The following is an 18,155-nucleotide window of genomic DNA, read 5'->3' on the forward strand; positions in this document are numbered from 1 at the left end:
CATAGTGACCTTCATCTCTGAGTATCACTTTCAGAACTGATAACCTAAATAAATGATGCCTCGCAGCTAAATCTGCCACCAGCGCAGAGGCATTAAAGCAAAAATTCCAGAAGAAAGCTTGCGAGTGCTTTGAGTCTGCATTGACAGTTAATTCTAAATATGCAGGGTTCATACCGGAAAGCCCATGTCAGTGAGTTGTTTGATGAGACGGTTCATAATCCAGGCCTCATCTGGCTTGTTGCCCATCTTCCCCTGAAAACAAAGGAGCAAAAATATTATGAATTCAACATTACATGATGTTTCCAAGGTCATAAATGCCACTGTGACAGGCGAGTTCACTGACCTTGTTTGGGCACTTCTTGGGTCCATTGCTCCAGGAGTTACAAGAAGAGCTGCTCTCCTGGGGGGTTGGGCTGTTCCATACATCCCCATCCTCAGTGTCCCATTGGTTGGTAGACATGCCCATCTCTTCCCCTCCATTTCCCCAGCCATCTTGCATAGGTTTGGGGCCTGAAAGAAAGAAAGGGATGGGAAATATAGGATTAAGTTGTGAGGAATAAAAGAAAAAAACTCTTCAGTGCATTACTCGATGCTATGTGTCTTCTATATTCACAATACTATTTCAGAAGCTGAGCAGCAGGTAACTTTAAACACAGCCACTTGGTGCCACTGTTGCTACATGCCAGTCTGCACTTTCTCCCTACACCTCCCCTCTATCGTTTCCAACATTTAAAACCAACAGCACAAATAACCAAGCTCCACTGAGGCGTGGAATTGCTTTAATCCAAGCAACACTCCAGCAGCACTAACAAAAACTTTCAAAACTGGCACAAACGGTACAGTTCTGTAGAAACTTCCCGTTTGTGTTCCCTAACTGAAGTGTGCTGTGCAAACATATTATGGAGCTACTGCCATAAACAAAATAGTGAACCCAAAGCAAACCAGTGCCTAAGTTGACAATCGTGTTCACAGGTTAAAGCAGAAAAACAGTAATTTTGTAAGTCTGAACTAATTGATGGCACTGAATATAACACTGGTGGTATCAGTTAATCAACTCCTATTATTAACATCCAGCATTAACAATAAATTCTGAGTGTTACCTGGCTTGCAAGGTGCAGAACCTGGGGGTCCACTTCCCCTGCCATAGGGGCCGGAGGACTCACGGCCACCGTCTCCCCATCCTCCTACCCCACCTGGGGGCTTGCCCCAGGCTGAGGTACCATTGTCCACAGCTGATGTTGGAGCTGCTGGCTCTCCCCAAGCAGGTTCTGACTTGGGCTGAACACTTGGAATCTCCCCCCAGCCTGGAAGAAAGGGCAACTAATTAGTTAAAAGAATGAAATCAGCTTCTTTACAGCAGAAATTTTCATCAATTTTAAAACATCATTAGTTAATCCTCTTATGTGCTTCACTGAAAACAAATGGAATAATACCACTGTTCCCATCAAGGCCAGCATCACATAGTCTCTTTAGACCTTCATGCTAAGCTTTAGTGACATATCAATAAGTGATAGTAACCTTTTCTATTGTATGCTGTGTTTTTTTTATAATTATATGCCTTTCACCACCCCAGCCTGCCAAGCTGTGTCTATGAATGTGTAGGCGAATGAGACAAGACAAAGCAAAGCAAAGCAGCAGCAGATTAGGAAAGGCCCAAGTTAATGACATCAGCAGAAATGGGCAGCTATTTGGCTTAAATGTGTTTTGGAAGTGTTCATGATGCTCCTTAGTCACTGCAGCACAAATTGCAGACAGCAGATGGCAGTGGTCTCATTCACAATTAAAACTGTTTGCCATTAAAGCTTTGGAAAATATCTATGCTTCACATGGCTTTTGTTTTTCAAAGACTTACTAGATCTTGTGAAAGTGCAAACTTAAATCTACTATTAAATGCTGATGACAACTGTGAAGATTTTAACTTCTCTGAGAGCAAAAACAGTCACTTTGTAAATTCTTCAAAGAAATTATTTTTAAAAGGAAGGACCATAGTTCCCAAGCTTGTTATAATTTTCTCATTTTATGGGAACAGGTGAAAACAAAATCTCTTTGTCTGTCTCCCTGGCTTGTTAACAGACACAAAAATCAGTATCCCTTGAATAAAACACACATATGCTGTTAGAAAGAAATACCCACATTTGTAAAAGTCAGTTTGAAATTTTTTAACATTTCATTCAATATAGTATGGTGGGAGACTACAAGATCAGAAACCAAATTTTAATTCATTTTAGAATTTCAACTACTACTTGAATGTTAAGCAAAATAAGATTTTAGGTCATTAATATCTTTAAGTCTTTTAAATACCTGGGTTGGAGAGGGTGGGTCTGCCTTGGGGCCCCACACTTGGATGTGATGCAGCATTGTTGGGAGACCCATTGTTGTTTCCATGGTGTTGCAGGTGAGTTGGGGGCTGGCCATGATGAGTATGGTGGTGCATATGGTGAGGGTGAGAGTGATGGTGATTGTTGTTGCCAGGTCCAACGGAGTGATTGTTGTTGTTATTGTTGGGAATAATCATTCCACCATTCTTACTTGGAGGGGGGCCGCTGTTGCCTGGGTTACTACTGGGATTGTTACGATCCCACATGTTGACTGTCTTGTTGTAGGCACTGGGATCCCCCCAGGTAGATGTTCCATCGTCAATCTCCATCTTCCTACGAATGGAGGGAGGAGAGGGCTCTTCCCAGCCAGTAGGCTCCATACCTTGGTCCTGTTTGCTGACATTACCCCAGCTAGAGTTGTTCTGCTTCACAGAACTGGGACCTCCCCAAGAACCAATACTTCCACCTCCTCCACTACCAGTGCTGCTGCTGCTGCTTTCTTGTGGCTTGGAGGAGCCCCAGCCACCCTGCACTGGTCCATTGGCACGTGAGGTCTCCCCCCAGCTGCTATTACTCACAGCAGGAGTTTTGCCCCAGCCTCCTCCATTTGCTCCTCGAGGACTTTCCTTCCATCCACCATTTCCTCCGTTACTTCCTTCTCCTTCCCACATGCTGCTAGAGGAACCATTATTCTTGATGTCTGGCTCTCCCCATTCCCCTGTGGTGGAGCCATTAGAACCACCATTATTGTTGCCCCACTTATGGGCATTTTTGGGGCCTTCTCCCCAGCTAGTAGGCTGGCTTTTCACTGGGCCATTGTCCCAGCTGGATGACTTGTCCTCTGATCCCCAGGATGAGGTACCCCCATTCTTGGGACCACTGGAAGGCAAAGGATCTCCCCAGCCACTAGTAGTGCCATTTGGAGCTTTACTGAGTGACTGTGGGGGGTCACCCCATCCTGATCCTGTCTGGACTGGCTGAGATGCTGGAGCTCCCCACCCAGAAGATGAAGATCCTTCACTGTCACTTTTCCCTCCAGATCCAGGCCTCTGAGCAATGGTAGGAGTTATGGTGCCATTGGTAGATGAGGGTCCGCCATTGGAGCTGGAGGCTCCTATGGTGTCTGAGCTGCTACTGCTCTTTCCATCATCAGAGTTTGCTTCTTCCATCTCCCATACAGTGTTCTGCCGGACAGGGGTCTGTCCCCAACCTGTGTTACTCAGGACTCTAGGGTCAAGGTCTTGCCGTGGTAGCAAAGGGGCAAATTCCATGCTGGAGGATCTGTCTCTACGCTGGGATCGACCTTCACTGCTGTCTCCGCTGTCCTCACTTGCTGGGGCTGTTCCAAGCTGCTGGCCCCAAGAGCTCAGTTGCTGGTCTTGGCCTGAGCCAGAACTACCAGCATCTATGTTGTCCCAACCTTTAGTTGCTTCTCCACCGCCAGAGGACTTTCCCCAGTCACCCCAGCCACCACTTCCACTACTCCCACCACCACTGCCTTGGCGACCCCAAGCAGAGAGGCCTCCAGATGTTGTTGAGTCCCAGCTGGAGTCCTTGGGGGAGTCAGCTGCCTTGGTTTCTCCACTACCCCATACAGAGCTGCCGGTTGTATCCCCATTGAGCTGGGATGACTCAGTGGGTGACTGGCCTCCCCAACCAGTTAAACCGTGGATAGGGCTCATAGGCTCCTGAGCTGGTTGTTGTTTAGTGTGGTTTGGTCCATCAGTGTTAAGGTTAACAGGCTCTATATTGAAGGACAAGTTTGTGTTGGTTGAAGGGTGCTGTTGCTCATTTTCTGTAGCACTCATCATGCCAACCCAACTTCCCCCACCGTTATCAGCACCTCCCATGTTCCCATTTCCTAAATTTCCATTGCCATTTATGCCTGGTGGAAGGGATGAAGAGCTGGACACCCCACTGGTACCACCTCCAACACTCTCATGGCCCAGAACAGGCCAGGCTGAAGGGTTGGCATTTGGGTTGAGATTCAAGTTAAAATTGGAAGAGCCCCAGTTATTGGGTGCTCCAACTCTGCCACTATTCATACCATCTTGTTTACCATCTGAAACCCAGCCTCTATTACCTACTAATGCGTTGGTTGATCCAGGTCCTGTCATCATGTTATTGTTAGCTTTGAGAGAGGGGTAGTGGGCCTGCTGGCCTGCTGCGCCTGTGGCCATACTCACAAAACTACTCCTACTGATAGTAGTGACAGCACTGGTGTCTAGGTTAGAGCTGGTGGAGCCCGAGGGGCATTCTGGTGTTACAGGGTTGCTGGGGTCACTACTGCGGCTGATGGAGGGCCAAGCTTCTGTATCACTCTTGTCAATAATCACTTTGTCCCAGCTGTTGGCACTTGATGGGCTGTCAACTGGCACAGAGGCTCCCCAATAAGAGATCTCATACTGGGCACCAGGGCCACACTGGAGGGATATGTCTAAAGAGAAAACAAGTGGGGGGGGGGGGTAAGAGATTAAACAAAGGAGACAGATAGAGATGAGTGAAAGTAGAGGGAGGACAAGGAGGAGGGGAGAAAGAAAAAAAATCATAAGTTTAGAGTAAGGAAAATCATGTAATGCATGTTCACAACCAGGCTACAGTTAGCTTCCTGAACCAATTTTATCTTCTTGGTTAGTTAGCGCTAGCTATCAGACTTGGCAGGATGAGATGGTCAGACTTGCATGTTTCAGGATTTAAAACATAATCAGAATGCACAGCCAAGCGTGCTTCTTGTCATATCAGCTTCAGGATATCCATATATCCTTGCTCTGGTGCAGTCAGCCAAACAGAAACACTGAGATGGAGCCTTTGCTTTCTTTTTACATCGTTCTTTCCTTCTCTTTTTCTCCCCAGTTTTTACTTAACTTCCATTTCCACTTCTTAAACAGAGGTTTACTGATTTACTCCCTTTTCACTCTCTAAAGTCATTTATTTATTATTATCCCACCTCTCACCTATGTCCTATTATACTCATGTCTCCCTCCTCCATTTTTTCCCCCCACCACTTTCTTCACCCTGTCCCTCTCTCCCTTCTGCACTCCTCCAACACCCGGCAGCGAGAGACCCATCCGTCTCCATCGTGGCTTCACTGGCTGGGACTGTGAAGGGAAGCCCAAGTGGAACGCCGTTCATTTATTGGAATGAAACCAGGACCGAGTCTCATCCATCACTCCTTACGCTTTACTGGGCCTACTCCTCCTTCAACTGCACTGCAATAAGAAACCACATAACAGTTCCCCCAAGCTTGTGTGAATAAGTGTGTGTCTATTTGCTTCTCACTACCTGCATATACATAATAGTGCACATGCGATTCTGTATATCTAGGAATTATCTGTATGACAAAACTGAAAATGAGGGATTGTCCATAGATTTTGTCCTTCTACTTATGATCTATGATCTTCAAGTCCCTCACCAAGCTACCAAATCGCAGCTTTTTACAACTCTGATCAAGATGCAATCACGCACAAGCAGATTCGTTAGGCACAAAAGCAGCCACCATCAAATGGTGAACTAATAATAGACTGGGTTGATGCTGCAAAGGGGTAATCAATCTGTGGGAGGCAGCTAATCAATAATCTTATTAATGTTAGTGGGTGAGAGCAGAGAGGTTATTGATCCAGCATCCAAACACTCTAACCAATAGGGTAGCTTCAGGCAAATGGCAGAAAAGCTAATGAGAAGTAGGAGCTACAAATATCACCATTGCGCAGACCAACTAACCTTATTAATAATTGATAATAATAAACATTTGCACATGAAAACTAGACATCTGAGTTTGTTTTTTCAAAAGTCCACACTAAATGTAATGTGTTTCTAAAGTAAAACTGTATAGCTTAAGATAGAACCTTAAGACCGAAAAAGAAGATCCTATCAAATTGTTGCCATACTAACAAGACGTTACACAGCACAAGATATAGAAGGAAAAGTCCATCTATTTGAGGTGTGAAGACAAAGACACATATTCTGACTTTTAGATACTTTGAACGTGCCACAGAGGCTGTGAATTACATTTTCACTTATCTCCACTCCCCAGGCAGCCTTATCGTTCAGGGTCATCAGACTGATGACACACACATGCACACCAACATTAATCTACAGTCAGTTTGCAATCTGCTGAAAACAGAAATAACTAATGAAAGATCACAACAAAAGTAATCCCCATATTTGCTGTAAGTGTACTTTTCTTTTTAAGTTCAATTAAAAGATGCTGGAAAAAAAGCCATGTGTGCCTATCATCAGAAAGTTTTTAAATTACACTTGCCATGGGTTTTCTGACTTCTGACAACAGCTTGGTATTAGGGGTGGGCCGTATGAACGGTATACGGTAGAAACGATATAAATTTGGCCAACGGTAGAGATTTTGACTATACCGCTCTACCGCGATAGCGCATGTTGATGGTGTCATCAAGCTGCACCTATTTTGGTCGAAAGCATTGCAGTGGCTGCAAACAACATCATCTGCAAATTATGCCGGGCGACAGTAATAGCAAAGAGACAGAGCACTTTTGGAATATAGGGAAAGCCAAAAACTGTGGCTTTGATTCATTAATGCAACATCAGTCAGTTTCTCACCACCCAGCATATCTTCCTCCTTCATTCGCACAGTTTGAAAATAAAAGATTACTTGACTAATGTAAACTCTGCAAGGCAGTCCTCCTTTATCACACTCAACACCTTTGTCACAGAGGAAATGTACAAAGCTAATTTTGAACAAGCCCCCAAACCACACATATAAAAAAATATGAAAGAAAGGGTGAATCTCATGCACATGATAAAAGAAAGGAGGTCAGAGAGCGAGAGAATGGAAAATTACCTGAGGAGAAGTACAGCAGCCTTAGTCTTAAGAGTGCTTACACAGATCCACGCAAGAATAAGAAACAGCAGACATCATCTTAGTACATCTGCAACAGGTTAGTCAGTGAAGCAAAAAAAAAAAAAAAATCCTTTTGCAGAGGCAGCACATGTGGACATCTACCTCAACAAAACCGGACCATTATTAGCTCCACAAAAGGAGTGTTTACAACAGGATTACAGGGTTGCATTACACTGCAAAGGTTTTAATGCTGGTGCGTCTTTGCCAACATGTACGAGTGGACTAATGCAAAACAGCCTTCCTTTCTTTTCACCTTAATGTGCCTCCATTGTTCCCCTTTCAACTCCCTTTCCAGGCATTCCAGAAAAAGGTACTGCTGATTCTTGGCAAATCATTGATTTGCGGGAGGGGCGTGAAAGCAAGCTGAATATGAAAAACAAAGGCAAGGGGAGAATTATTTCCATCTACCATTTGCAATCATATGTCAGTAATGTGTTGCTTTCATTCTGGTTGCAATTAGGAGGGCAGCCTATGATTATTCCTTGTGAATGAAAAGGGTCAAAAATGGAAAGAAAAAAAAAAGTAGCATCTCTGTAGCTCTTCGTGTTTCAAACGGACAGAAAGACAGTCTTTTTGTATGAGTGTATATGGAGCCTAGCTTATTCTCACCTGCACTGAACTACATAAATGGTGGACATCAGTTTAATAATAAAAACATCCTAATGTAGGTACACTGACAGTGCTTACTACAAAACACGGACAAGCAGCATCAACACTGCAGTGGAGCTGTGTGATACCGGCCAGAGTTGAAGCACAAATAAGCAAGAGGTGAATTCCTGCTAATGACACTAGCTGCCATCATGGAAATGGGCAATAAGCCAAGAATTAAATGCCTTTCTTCCCCATTTGAATGAAATAAAGGGCTGGGTGACAGAAAGAAAGAAGAAGAGTGCGGTAGAGAGAGATGGAAGACAGTCTGGGGTGGGGGTGGGGAGAGGTCGGTACATACAGTGGCGAGGAAAAAGAAAGGGAGACAGCGAAAGAGAAAGCATGAACAGAATGAGAATAACTGTAGCGACAAAGTGATTCTTTTAGCTTGAGTGTGAGCAACAGAGGCAGCTCGGCTTCTCGGTTAAAACTATGGGATGACATAAACTTAGAATCAAAGGAGGAGGTAACATTTACTAGTCCTTTGTCACCATACTGACCCTCTCCATCTCTCTGTGAGGAGAACTTTACGCCCACTCACATCGAGGACGGCATGCACATGTTTTTTCCGGAAACATAGAGAAAAAGAAAAACAGAGGGGACGGTCTCCGTGGGGTTTAAAAAGCTCATCATTCATGTCTGTTTACCTCTGCTGAGAGAAGAGAGAAAATAGAAGAGCGAGACCATAGTGACTTCTCTGGTTTCCCTGAGAGAGGCTGCATTAATGAAGCCACTAGGGGGTTCTCTCACTTGTGCGTGCCAATGTGTGTGTCACAGCTTGAGCATATGGGCCAATCTATACCTCCATGGCTTCTTTGGGGCCAAGTGATCTTTTCATTTGATTTTAAAAAACATAGAAATAACTGAGATTTATTTTTTGATGATGTCAGAAGAGGTAAACAACATTTTTATAAGATTATATCTAAAGAATGTAAAAATGCGCAAGTGTTCTAAACGTGTTTTGTTTTTTTAAATAAAGCAACACCAACACCAAACAGTTTACTTAAGATGTGTTCAAAATCTAAGCTAATTTACCTAAAAATCAAAGGAAGCATTATGAAAGGGCCAAGTGTTTTAAACCGCACCCAGCAGAGTGCCTTCTGGCTACGCGTGCTGTCTGGGTGACCGGCAAACAGCTGTTGGGCTACAGTTCCCACAGTCTTAAGAGACCCCATTCCAGCACCTGCTACTTGGGAGTCTGTCTGGCTGCTGGATGCTCCGGACTACTTAAATGGTCCCCAGTCAGCTGGAGAGATGGGAATGGTGGGTGTGACAGGGGGATGGAAATGGGACAGGGGGTCTCTGTCTGGTGGGACAATTGAATGGGTTGGGAAAAGAGGTTGTGTGGGAGGGTGGTGTGTTGAGAGCAGACTGCATTTTAGACACTGGAGATGGGGTGCTTGGATAGCCTGTTGGAATCTCAAGCGTTACAGATTTACACAGTATTCATATAGATTCTACAATAATTAAACTTGACTTTCCAAGCCAAATGTGGAGTGATCAAAAATGTGTCAAAGAAATAAATTTAACATCTTTACAGTGTACTGCTACTAACTAAAACTACAGTGTGAGTACACTCCTCTTTAAAGTGTGAGGCAGATTGCAAGGGAGACGCATATCTGAGGGGACACAACTAGGTCAGACTAGAGTACTCTCTCTGCTGCACATTCATTATATCTATATACATGTGTTAGTGTTTGCATGTGTGCAACTACAAAAGTGAACCATCACATCACTGCCACCCTTAGGGCCTCAGTAACCTCACCAGAGGTCAGAAACACTGTCCTCGAAAACAAAATAGAAACACTGTCCTCGGAACAAAGTTCATCTGTAACTTGCAAAATGAAATGAAACTTTACCTCTATATTTGCAGACAATGTCTTTGAGATATAAGGATTTTGACTTTTAAAAAAAGGAAGAAAAAAAAAAAAAGATGTATTCATGATCAGGAAAAACTTCATATTAAATCTATCACAGTCAAGTATTAACTTGACTCCAAACATACATTTGCTGGATTTACATTTTTAGGTGAGAAGTTTTTCAGAATTTTCTGCAGCAAAAGTCATGTTTGAAATGAAAGAAGCCACAGGCTTAAATAATTGCTCTGCATTGTAGACTTAACTTCACTGTCCAATCCCTAAATTATGTATCGCAGACGCACTGCAACAACTGGTTACTGGCTTCAGGCTATTGGCTGTGCAGATAGGAAAGAACATGTTGTGGACTGGATGCCCTCAGGACAAGAACATGAGTGGAAAAGGAGGTGAAAACCCAGCCAATGGCTACTTCTGCCACAGGCTGTTGTACAGAGAGACTCCAGGGGAAACCAGAGGTAGGTAAAGGCCAATTAGGACAACAAGTGCTGGACTAGGACGATAATACAGCATTACAACGTAACACACTCAGCCAGGGCATCCTAACGTGTCCAGAGCTCAAAGAAGAAACATATGCTTTCAAATCTGAAGGTTTTGACTTAATGTTTCTCTTAAGAGAGTTACGCCTGCAGCTAAATCTTTTCTTGGCCCACTGGGAAAGAAACACTGCAGTAAATAGCTGTGCATAGACAAAAAACATTATTAACAATGTAATAAAAAGAAATTTGTGCCGACAGATTGAATCTGTTGAATTTTTGCCACCAATTTAATATATTTACTGAATTTAAAAAATACAGTGATGCAGGTGCCTTGAATTTACTTCCTGTGAATTTTCTGAAAATTCTTTAGACAATATTAAAATGAATGCATTTTATATAGATTCTGTGTTTTATATAATGTCATAATATTGGAATTATTTTTGGATCTTCTTATTTTCTTTTTTTTAAATCAATTAGCTCTATTATTATATTTTTAAAAACAACACATTAAAAAAATAATTTAAAAAAAAAACTAATAACACTATGCAGGATGCACATATTTGTGAAACATCATCAAATGGCTACATAGTGAAAAATAACATCCAAACATAGTAAATTGACTAAATAGACTGAAAAGCACAATTTGTGGCAAAGAGACTGTCACTGGGTGGCTGCATAGGCTTAAAGCCTTTGTTTGATGCTGTGACTGGTGGCACAGACTTGACTACAACAACAACAGCAGCAGCAGCAGCAGCAGAGCATAGAAAGACCAGCTGACTGTAATGCAGAGGACTGTAGCCTCCTGGCTAGCTAACCATACACCGCAGCAGCTGCAGATTTGTTTACTGAGTATCCGTGTTCGCACAGCAAATTTAGAGACAATAATGAAAAGCAGCACAGAGCAGCATGATCAAAAGCTAGAGTGGAAAAAAAAGAGACAGGAGAAGAAGCTCAACAAAGATGCAAGCAGATGCTCGCGCTAGATCCTGCTCAAACAATGTGTGGTGTTCTACAGAGGTAGCCTCACATCTGTGTCTTCAAAGCTACGGCGTGTTACGTTGGAGGATGAGAAGTACCCTCACTTTTGCATCTGTGTACATTAAACAGATGGTTAAGATTCCTTTAATAAACAGAATAAAAATAAAAACCTTTAAAAGGAATTCAAGGATATCTTCAGGAAGCTATAATCATGAGTGTCTGTATGAAAAATGCTCATGTCCAAAACCAGAGAAATATAGTTGTAATATTGATATAAATGACCATGATTTAACAACACATGACTTGCTTACAAATACACACAAACCACTGTATAATGAGCCCCTCAAGGCAGGTTCAACATTAGTGAACTTCAAGGCCAACAAAGAGTTTGTTAAAAGCCTACCGCTGGCTATAGAGGGCTTAGTGTTCTTGTGATTTTAAAAACAGGCTAAAACCACTTAACAAAGTTCTTTAAACACTAAAATATCCCAGATGGCCTTTGATTTAAAAAAAAAAAAAAGAAAAAAAAAAAGACATTGTCACCGTTATAAGTATCATTATTCACACTAATACATGTAGAAAACACAGACATGCTTTGAAAACATGCATCCAAGTACCAGAAACCTTTCAGAAAAGCCACAAAGGGAAATGGGGGGGAAAAAAGCAGCAATCAACTAAAAAAGTCTGAGGCCTGTTTTAATATGGTCAGTCTACCCATAAAATTTTAGGTGGCGAGTCTTGTCATTACATTTGCTGACAGAGAAAGTGCAATTATAATCACTGTTTTTATTGCCAGTGCTGCTTTTCTTATGTGTCTCTAAGAAGAAAAAATGATGCAAAGTTTGAAATGAAGTTACATCTACAAATGCAAACATCTCTCTCTCATTATCCATCCCAAGACGGATAATGGTTCCTGAATGCTTTAGGAGGGTTTTTGTATATCATGTATATGTATTATATTATTTAAACTCACTAAAGTGCACATCTAACAAGGACAAAAGTCACAACATCACCCTAAAGCAACCACTAAAATATATATATATATTTATGAAAAAGCCATTTGGCCGCAATGTTTTTTACTAGACTGACACAAACCTTGGTGGCGTTTGCTCGCAGTGGACGTGGCAGAGTTTGTGGTAGTGCTGCTGGTACTCGTAGAAGAAGAGTAAGATGCTGAGGGTGAAGAGGAGGAAGAGGAGCAAGAGGAGGAGGAGAGAGTGAGAGCGCTGAGGGCTCCTGCTGGCAGTGGCTGGCCTCTCTTCAGTAGCTGCTTGTGCTCCTGCTGACGGAAGCGCGGGGGCACCTCTCTGGGTGGGTAGCGAGCACTGGCAGAGGACAACTGGCACTGTTGCTGAGGGGGAGTCTGAGTCAGGAGCTGGCTACTGCAGGAGGCGCGCTTGCCATTGCCAGAAGAAGAGGAGGAGGAGGAGAGGGGCAGCGTGGGGCTGGCGGGGTGGTGGGATGGGCCGGGACTGGGCTTAGTGGGAGCAGGCTCTGGCACTGGACAGATACAATACATGGGCACACAAGCATTCACACACAGAAAGACAGATGCAGGTAGCAAGGTATTAATGTCGGGGTTAAGTCACTATTAATACTACACAGAGCAGAAGATATGTATTTGTCTGGGCAGTACCAACACTGAAAAAGGCTGAAAATATAGAGCTATTCTTTTTTTATAGGAGAGCTGTCAACCTTTTTAACAGAGCCATATGTATAGCCCACAGCATGCCAGCACATAAAACTCAAATCAAATTATATCCTAGCATATTTAATGGTCTTAACTACAATTAATGACACTTGAAGTCTGATGAAAAAAGCTTTAAAGACAGTTTACTAAAAATAGATGTTCATGCAGTGTAAATTCAGTGCATTTCATTTTATTTATGGTACTATCCAAGTATTGAGCAATCTAACCTTTTCTCTGCACTGCTCCTGTGAACTATCACCAGAAGTTAACTGCCTCATGTAGCCTGTTGTTGAGCATATGTTACTGACCCAGATGCAATCTATGAAAAGGTCAGATTTTTTTCTGCTGAAAGAACACTAACACACAAACATGTGGAGATACCTCTTTTTCTCCTAATTAAACTCGCCTCTCTATCTCTTCCTTTCACAGCACAGACACGCACACTTACACACGTTTCCCTTCCCTGCTGGTTTGGCCTCAGTCTGAACCTTTCCCTGTGGTTACACTGACCAGCCAGCCATCTAATTGAGTGTTAGCCTGAAAGGTGTTATTATTAGTAGGACTTGGATAGCCAGCAACCAAACAGATTGGCTTTGCTAAAGTTTTCTCTACAGGGTGCTGTAAGATTACACACTTCTTTATCGTCATGGGAACTGAGCAGCTTGTTGGTGTGAGTCTGTGGCTGTAGCATGTATAAGTACTCTACCTCACAATTTCCTGCTGCACAGAAATATTTGCTTTCATACTGACATCAATAGCGCGTAACTCAATAGCTGCTGTGAATTACAGTTTTTTGGTCCAAGGGAAAATACATGATGAATAGTTGATGATGTTATTTTCTATAGTCCCTGGATAGACACAACCAGTCTACACAACAGCTGAGACTGCCTTGACTCACGGGAGTGGGAGAGGGACAGAAAGACAGTTCTTGTATTTGTAGAAGTAGGATGGCCAGTTTGTTCGAATGAAAAATAAATGGAATAGAAATTAATTAGTCCAAGCTGCAAATATCCTATTATCTGTATTTACATTCTCTTTCTTTATTACTTAGTTAATTAAATTAGTTATTAATTTCTTATTCTTATTGGCTGCAAATGCCTATCCACTTAAAAATAATTGAGTGATCTCATCTTCTTATAGTGCAACCAAGCTAAGAAAAACTTTACAATAATATTTGCATCCAATTTTTCAAACCATTTTTCTTTTAACTATCCGGTGTACCTCCCAAGTTTAGAATTTAACAGGAGGAAATAAAACAAAGAGAAAAATGCTCATTTTAGTTATATTAGGCCAGAGCTGTGGCCGCAACTCATTATCTGAGATCTATACTTGGCAACTAATGTTATATTTTTATATTCGTCAAAGAGAACAAACCCATGTGATTGATTTACTAACGGACAACACCCTGGCATGTCCCTTTAAAAGTTCACTTGCCATAAAACTAAAAAAAAAATGCTGTGTCCTTCCCTACCTTTGCATTCTCTCTAGTCAGGGCACTGCTGGGGAATTCCCCAATATCACTCAGCTCTTTGCCCAAAGAGGGTCTCGTCCCTTGGTTGGACAGACTCTAGTAGTTGTTCTGCTACTGAGATTTGCTGTGAACTAGAAGGCCAGTGCTCCAACCAAAGCTCACTTTGGTGGAGGTCATCCACAGAGGCGACTGCTTTTATTACTCAGTTACATGTCAAAAAGTACTTAGCAAATAACATATTTGCAGAAGAGAACTATTTAAGACCTACATTTTCAATATTTAAACATTATAAATTTAAATATACAAATAAACCAATAATAAAATATAATGCAATACGCTCACCTTATTGGGTGTGTTGACAACCATGTTTTCGCATTGGTAATTAATAAACATTTTCTATAGTGATAAAAAGATTCAAGGTCCTGTTTGCCAAAATACTACACGTGTGAATTGGTTGAATATGTTCAACTTCAATTTAAAATTAAATTAGATTCAATTTCAATTCAATTTTAAATTTCAAATTTTACTCTGAGAGTCTGAGAGGGAAGAGCTCCAGTGGGGTGAGATGGTACTATAAGGTCACTCAGATAAGATGGGGTCAAACTGCCCACTGAGATCACCAAACGCTTGAAGGTTATTGCACTCTGACCATAGTTGCTTGCAGCTATATTTAGGGGTTCAGTCTCTCTGGTATGAGAGTCTAAACTACTCCTACAGCAGGCCTATACTGCAGTGGTAGTAATTAACCACACAGTGACATGCACACACCAGCCAACATTACCGCATAGGAGGTTAAAATAAATCAGAGTGCAGAGGTATTCGCTGTGGCTGCCAAAAGCTTGTCCAAAAGCACAGCTGAAAACAGAGGCCCTCTCAGGGTGCCTACCTGCTGAAACACACTAACAGCAAGGGAATTTGCATTGATCTGTATCAGAAAGAAATACAAATTACAACCACTCACTAATATATGTTTTTTCCTGTAGAAAGTATTTTAAGTATTTGTATTCTTTTTATTTGAAATCAACACATAATGATCTTTAAAAAAAATAAATTAAAAAAACCCCACTTCCCATACACAAAGAGTGTTATTCCACAGGCATACAAACGCACATTTAAGGTAAGAATTTTATATTTTGCATAGCATTTGACACATACAGGCAAAAAAGACACTTTCATAGTTGTTTTCATCCAATTCAATTGAGTTTTTAGAAAGAGAGAAAGAGGGAGACTGTGAGAGAGACAGGGATAAGAAGAGCCTTCCCCCTTCCAGCAGTATGTGGTTGGCTGTTGGCTTGGAACTGCAGCTGGTGACGCACATCTGATTTAATTCAGCGCTGCCCGCCTGACATTGTCTCAGCCAATCGTACGTCGGTATGGTGAATACACGCCGCCCTGCCCCCTTCCCTTTCTGTTCTACCCACTGTTTCCACCCCTGTTTCTCCCCTCATCTTCCCACCAGCAGGTTGCTCCGTAGCCCCAGTGCTCACTCACTCTCTTGCCATTCCTTTTTCCCATGTCTCCTTGTCTTTCACTGCTCACCATGTTATTCTCCCTCAGGGCCTTTATCCATCTTGATCCCTCATCTCTAGCCTTTCTGTCTCTTTTCACCCATGTCTTGTTTCTGTCTTTTTTTCCTTGCCATGTTCTTGTTTCCACTTCCTTATCCTTCCACTCCAAATCTCACCCTTTCATACAACCTGCCTTTATACCTTCTTTCTTCTCTCTTTGGTCTCTCTTCAAACTCCAGCCCAAAGTTTCTACTATACATCTTTTGCTTCCAGTTCTCCACATTTCTGTTACAAAAAGGAAAATCTTTTTTTTTTGTCTGATCAGCCACACACACACACACACGCACACGCACACACACACACACACACAAATCTGTTTGTTGTGGTAGTAACAAGGGTATGTGTCTTTCACACATATACAATAACTATTAAAGTTTTTTTTTTTTTTAAATCATGCTGTCAAAACTTCCTTGCAGGGAAGCTTAAAAAACATCTCTTCTATAACACTTCCAAACTGGATAATGTGCAACCACCCTCAGTGTAATCTGTATTTAATAAGTACATCAGAATTGAGAATGAGAATTAATGCTCTCCTGAGAGGGAAGTAATGTGCGTGTGTGTGTGTGTGCGTGTGTGTAGACAGACAAAAATGAGACAGCAAAAATGGCTGTCTGAGTGCGTAAGAGGTGAGAAAAATAGTACAGACACTGTTCCCCTCTACCCTGCACAAACATAAATACATTTAATGAGACACGTCTTTCATTTTGCTCAGAGAGATTCCTAATCCATGATGGATGGTTAAGTGCTTTTGAAGAGGTGGGGGTGGGGTTTACAGAAAAAGAGAGCCAAGGAGAAAAAAAAGAAAAATAAGAGGTGTGTGTGTGTGTGTGTGTGTGTGTGTGTGTGGAAGGTGGAGGGGGTCCCTTTGATAAGTGTATAAGTATAAAAGATTAAAAGAGGAAAGTGAAGCATATGCTGGTTCACTGGGAATAGCAATGAAATTTACTGAATAAATTCATAATACATTTTAATTCAGCTTTGCATAAACAGGAATTCACTGTTTATTAAGCTCTTCTAAAAGGTCCAGTATCTTTTCTTAGAGATTCTAACTCAGATTTAAAAAAAAAAAAAACAAAACACAAAAGCAAAAAAAATTTTTTTATAAATATTCACTCACAAGCAGGATTTAAAAGAATCTGTAGACATATTTACTGGGCATTCAAAATCAAACTACAGCTTTTCGACAATATCTCGATAAGAAACTAATTTTTAAAACTGCAAGGAAAGACAAATGGACTATTGGAAATAACTGTTTTACTAGCAATTGTAAATACAAAACTATCTGAATCTTCAACTAGTGCTGTGAAAACCAAATTTAGGCTTTTATGATGTGGTGGTCTGGCCCTTAGTGCCTCTAACTGAACCTGAAAATGAGAGCCAATTAAGTAAGCATCTGTATCAAGTGCCCTGCAAATTCCATTAAACCCTCCAGCTCAAGGACTCTCTGCAACCTCGCACCAAAGTTTTAATTAAAGCCATTCTTTTCACTAAATGGTTAATTACACAATCAAAAGGATCAGTGGCTTAAGAATAGTCTGCAAAAGAACACAAAAAACTTCAGCAGCAAACTGAAGTATATAACAAAATCACATATAGAACTGAAAATCCACGAATGAAGCACAAAAAAAGAGTGTATCTGCTATTATAAAGAACTGATTTGCTCCTTGAGCTTAGTGCCAGGCAGTGCAGGTTCACACATCTCTTCTATTGTCTGCTGAGCCACTTTATTATGCAGCCATGTTTATAGAGGGGGGAGGGACAGACGCAACGCACAGGCTTCTATGCCCTACACGGTGCTAAATTTCTCAATGTAACAACACCCAAGAAGCAGAAAAGGTAAAGAAAACCCCTGGAAGGTTACAAAGTGCATTACACACAATAACTTTTTACAAGCTGTGTTCGACTGTGTGTGCTGCAGTGCTTCCTCTTTGCATATGTAAACAAGGCAAAGAAAGAAAGCATGTCTATACCCTAGCAAAAGTAGTGGAACACAGACTAAATTTGCAGGCAATATGTAAGCAGAGGCACTAACACCACAATCACCACATCATCAGAGTCAAGTCCCTCCCCAGAAATCTGATCTGGACTCCTTTCATTACACTGCTCTGTGCATTTCATCTACAATTCTCACAATTGGCACAATATTCTTGTTTACCTGGAGATGCCAGTTGCTGTAATTTGTTACTTTCTATAGCAAGTGTAATACATGTCTAAATATAATCAACAAGCATTGTGAGTATAAAGCAGATGACAATG

At 41.7% G+C, this 18,155-nt stretch overlaps 1 protein-coding gene across 5 annotated transcripts in view; it reads right to left on the minus strand.

Moving 5' to 3' along the window:
• tnrc6c2 (trinucleotide repeat containing adaptor 6C2) overlaps window positions 1-18,155 on the minus strand; it is a 52,863-nt gene that overhangs the window by 17,463 nt on the left and 17,245 nt on the right. For 3 of the 5 annotated variants that reach the window (XM_087841842.1, XM_087841844.1, XM_006787443.3), the window contains 5 exons: window positions 12,266-12,670; window positions 2,302-4,755; window positions 1,101-1,304; window positions 344-510; window positions 175-252 (listed from right to left, as the gene is read on the minus strand). In XM_087841842.1, coding sequence (XP_087697968.1) covers window positions 175-252; window positions 344-510; window positions 1,101-1,304; window positions 2,302-4,755; window positions 12,266-12,670 — 3,308 coding nt within the window. Of the gene's footprint in view, window positions 1-174; window positions 253-343; window positions 511-1,100; window positions 1,305-2,301; window positions 4,756-5,332; window positions 6,100-12,265; window positions 12,671-18,155 lie in introns of those variants that run through there. The other 2 variants (XM_087841845.1, XM_087841846.1) reach the window with 2 other exon arrangements.

Source organism: Neolamprologus brichardi, chromosome 6 (genome assembly GCF_056152115.1).
Source record: "Neolamprologus brichardi isolate AB-2024 chromosome 6, ASM5615211v1, whole genome shotgun sequence".
Classification (NCBI taxonomy): Eukaryota; Metazoa; Chordata; class Actinopteri; order Cichliformes; family Cichlidae; genus Neolamprologus; species Neolamprologus brichardi.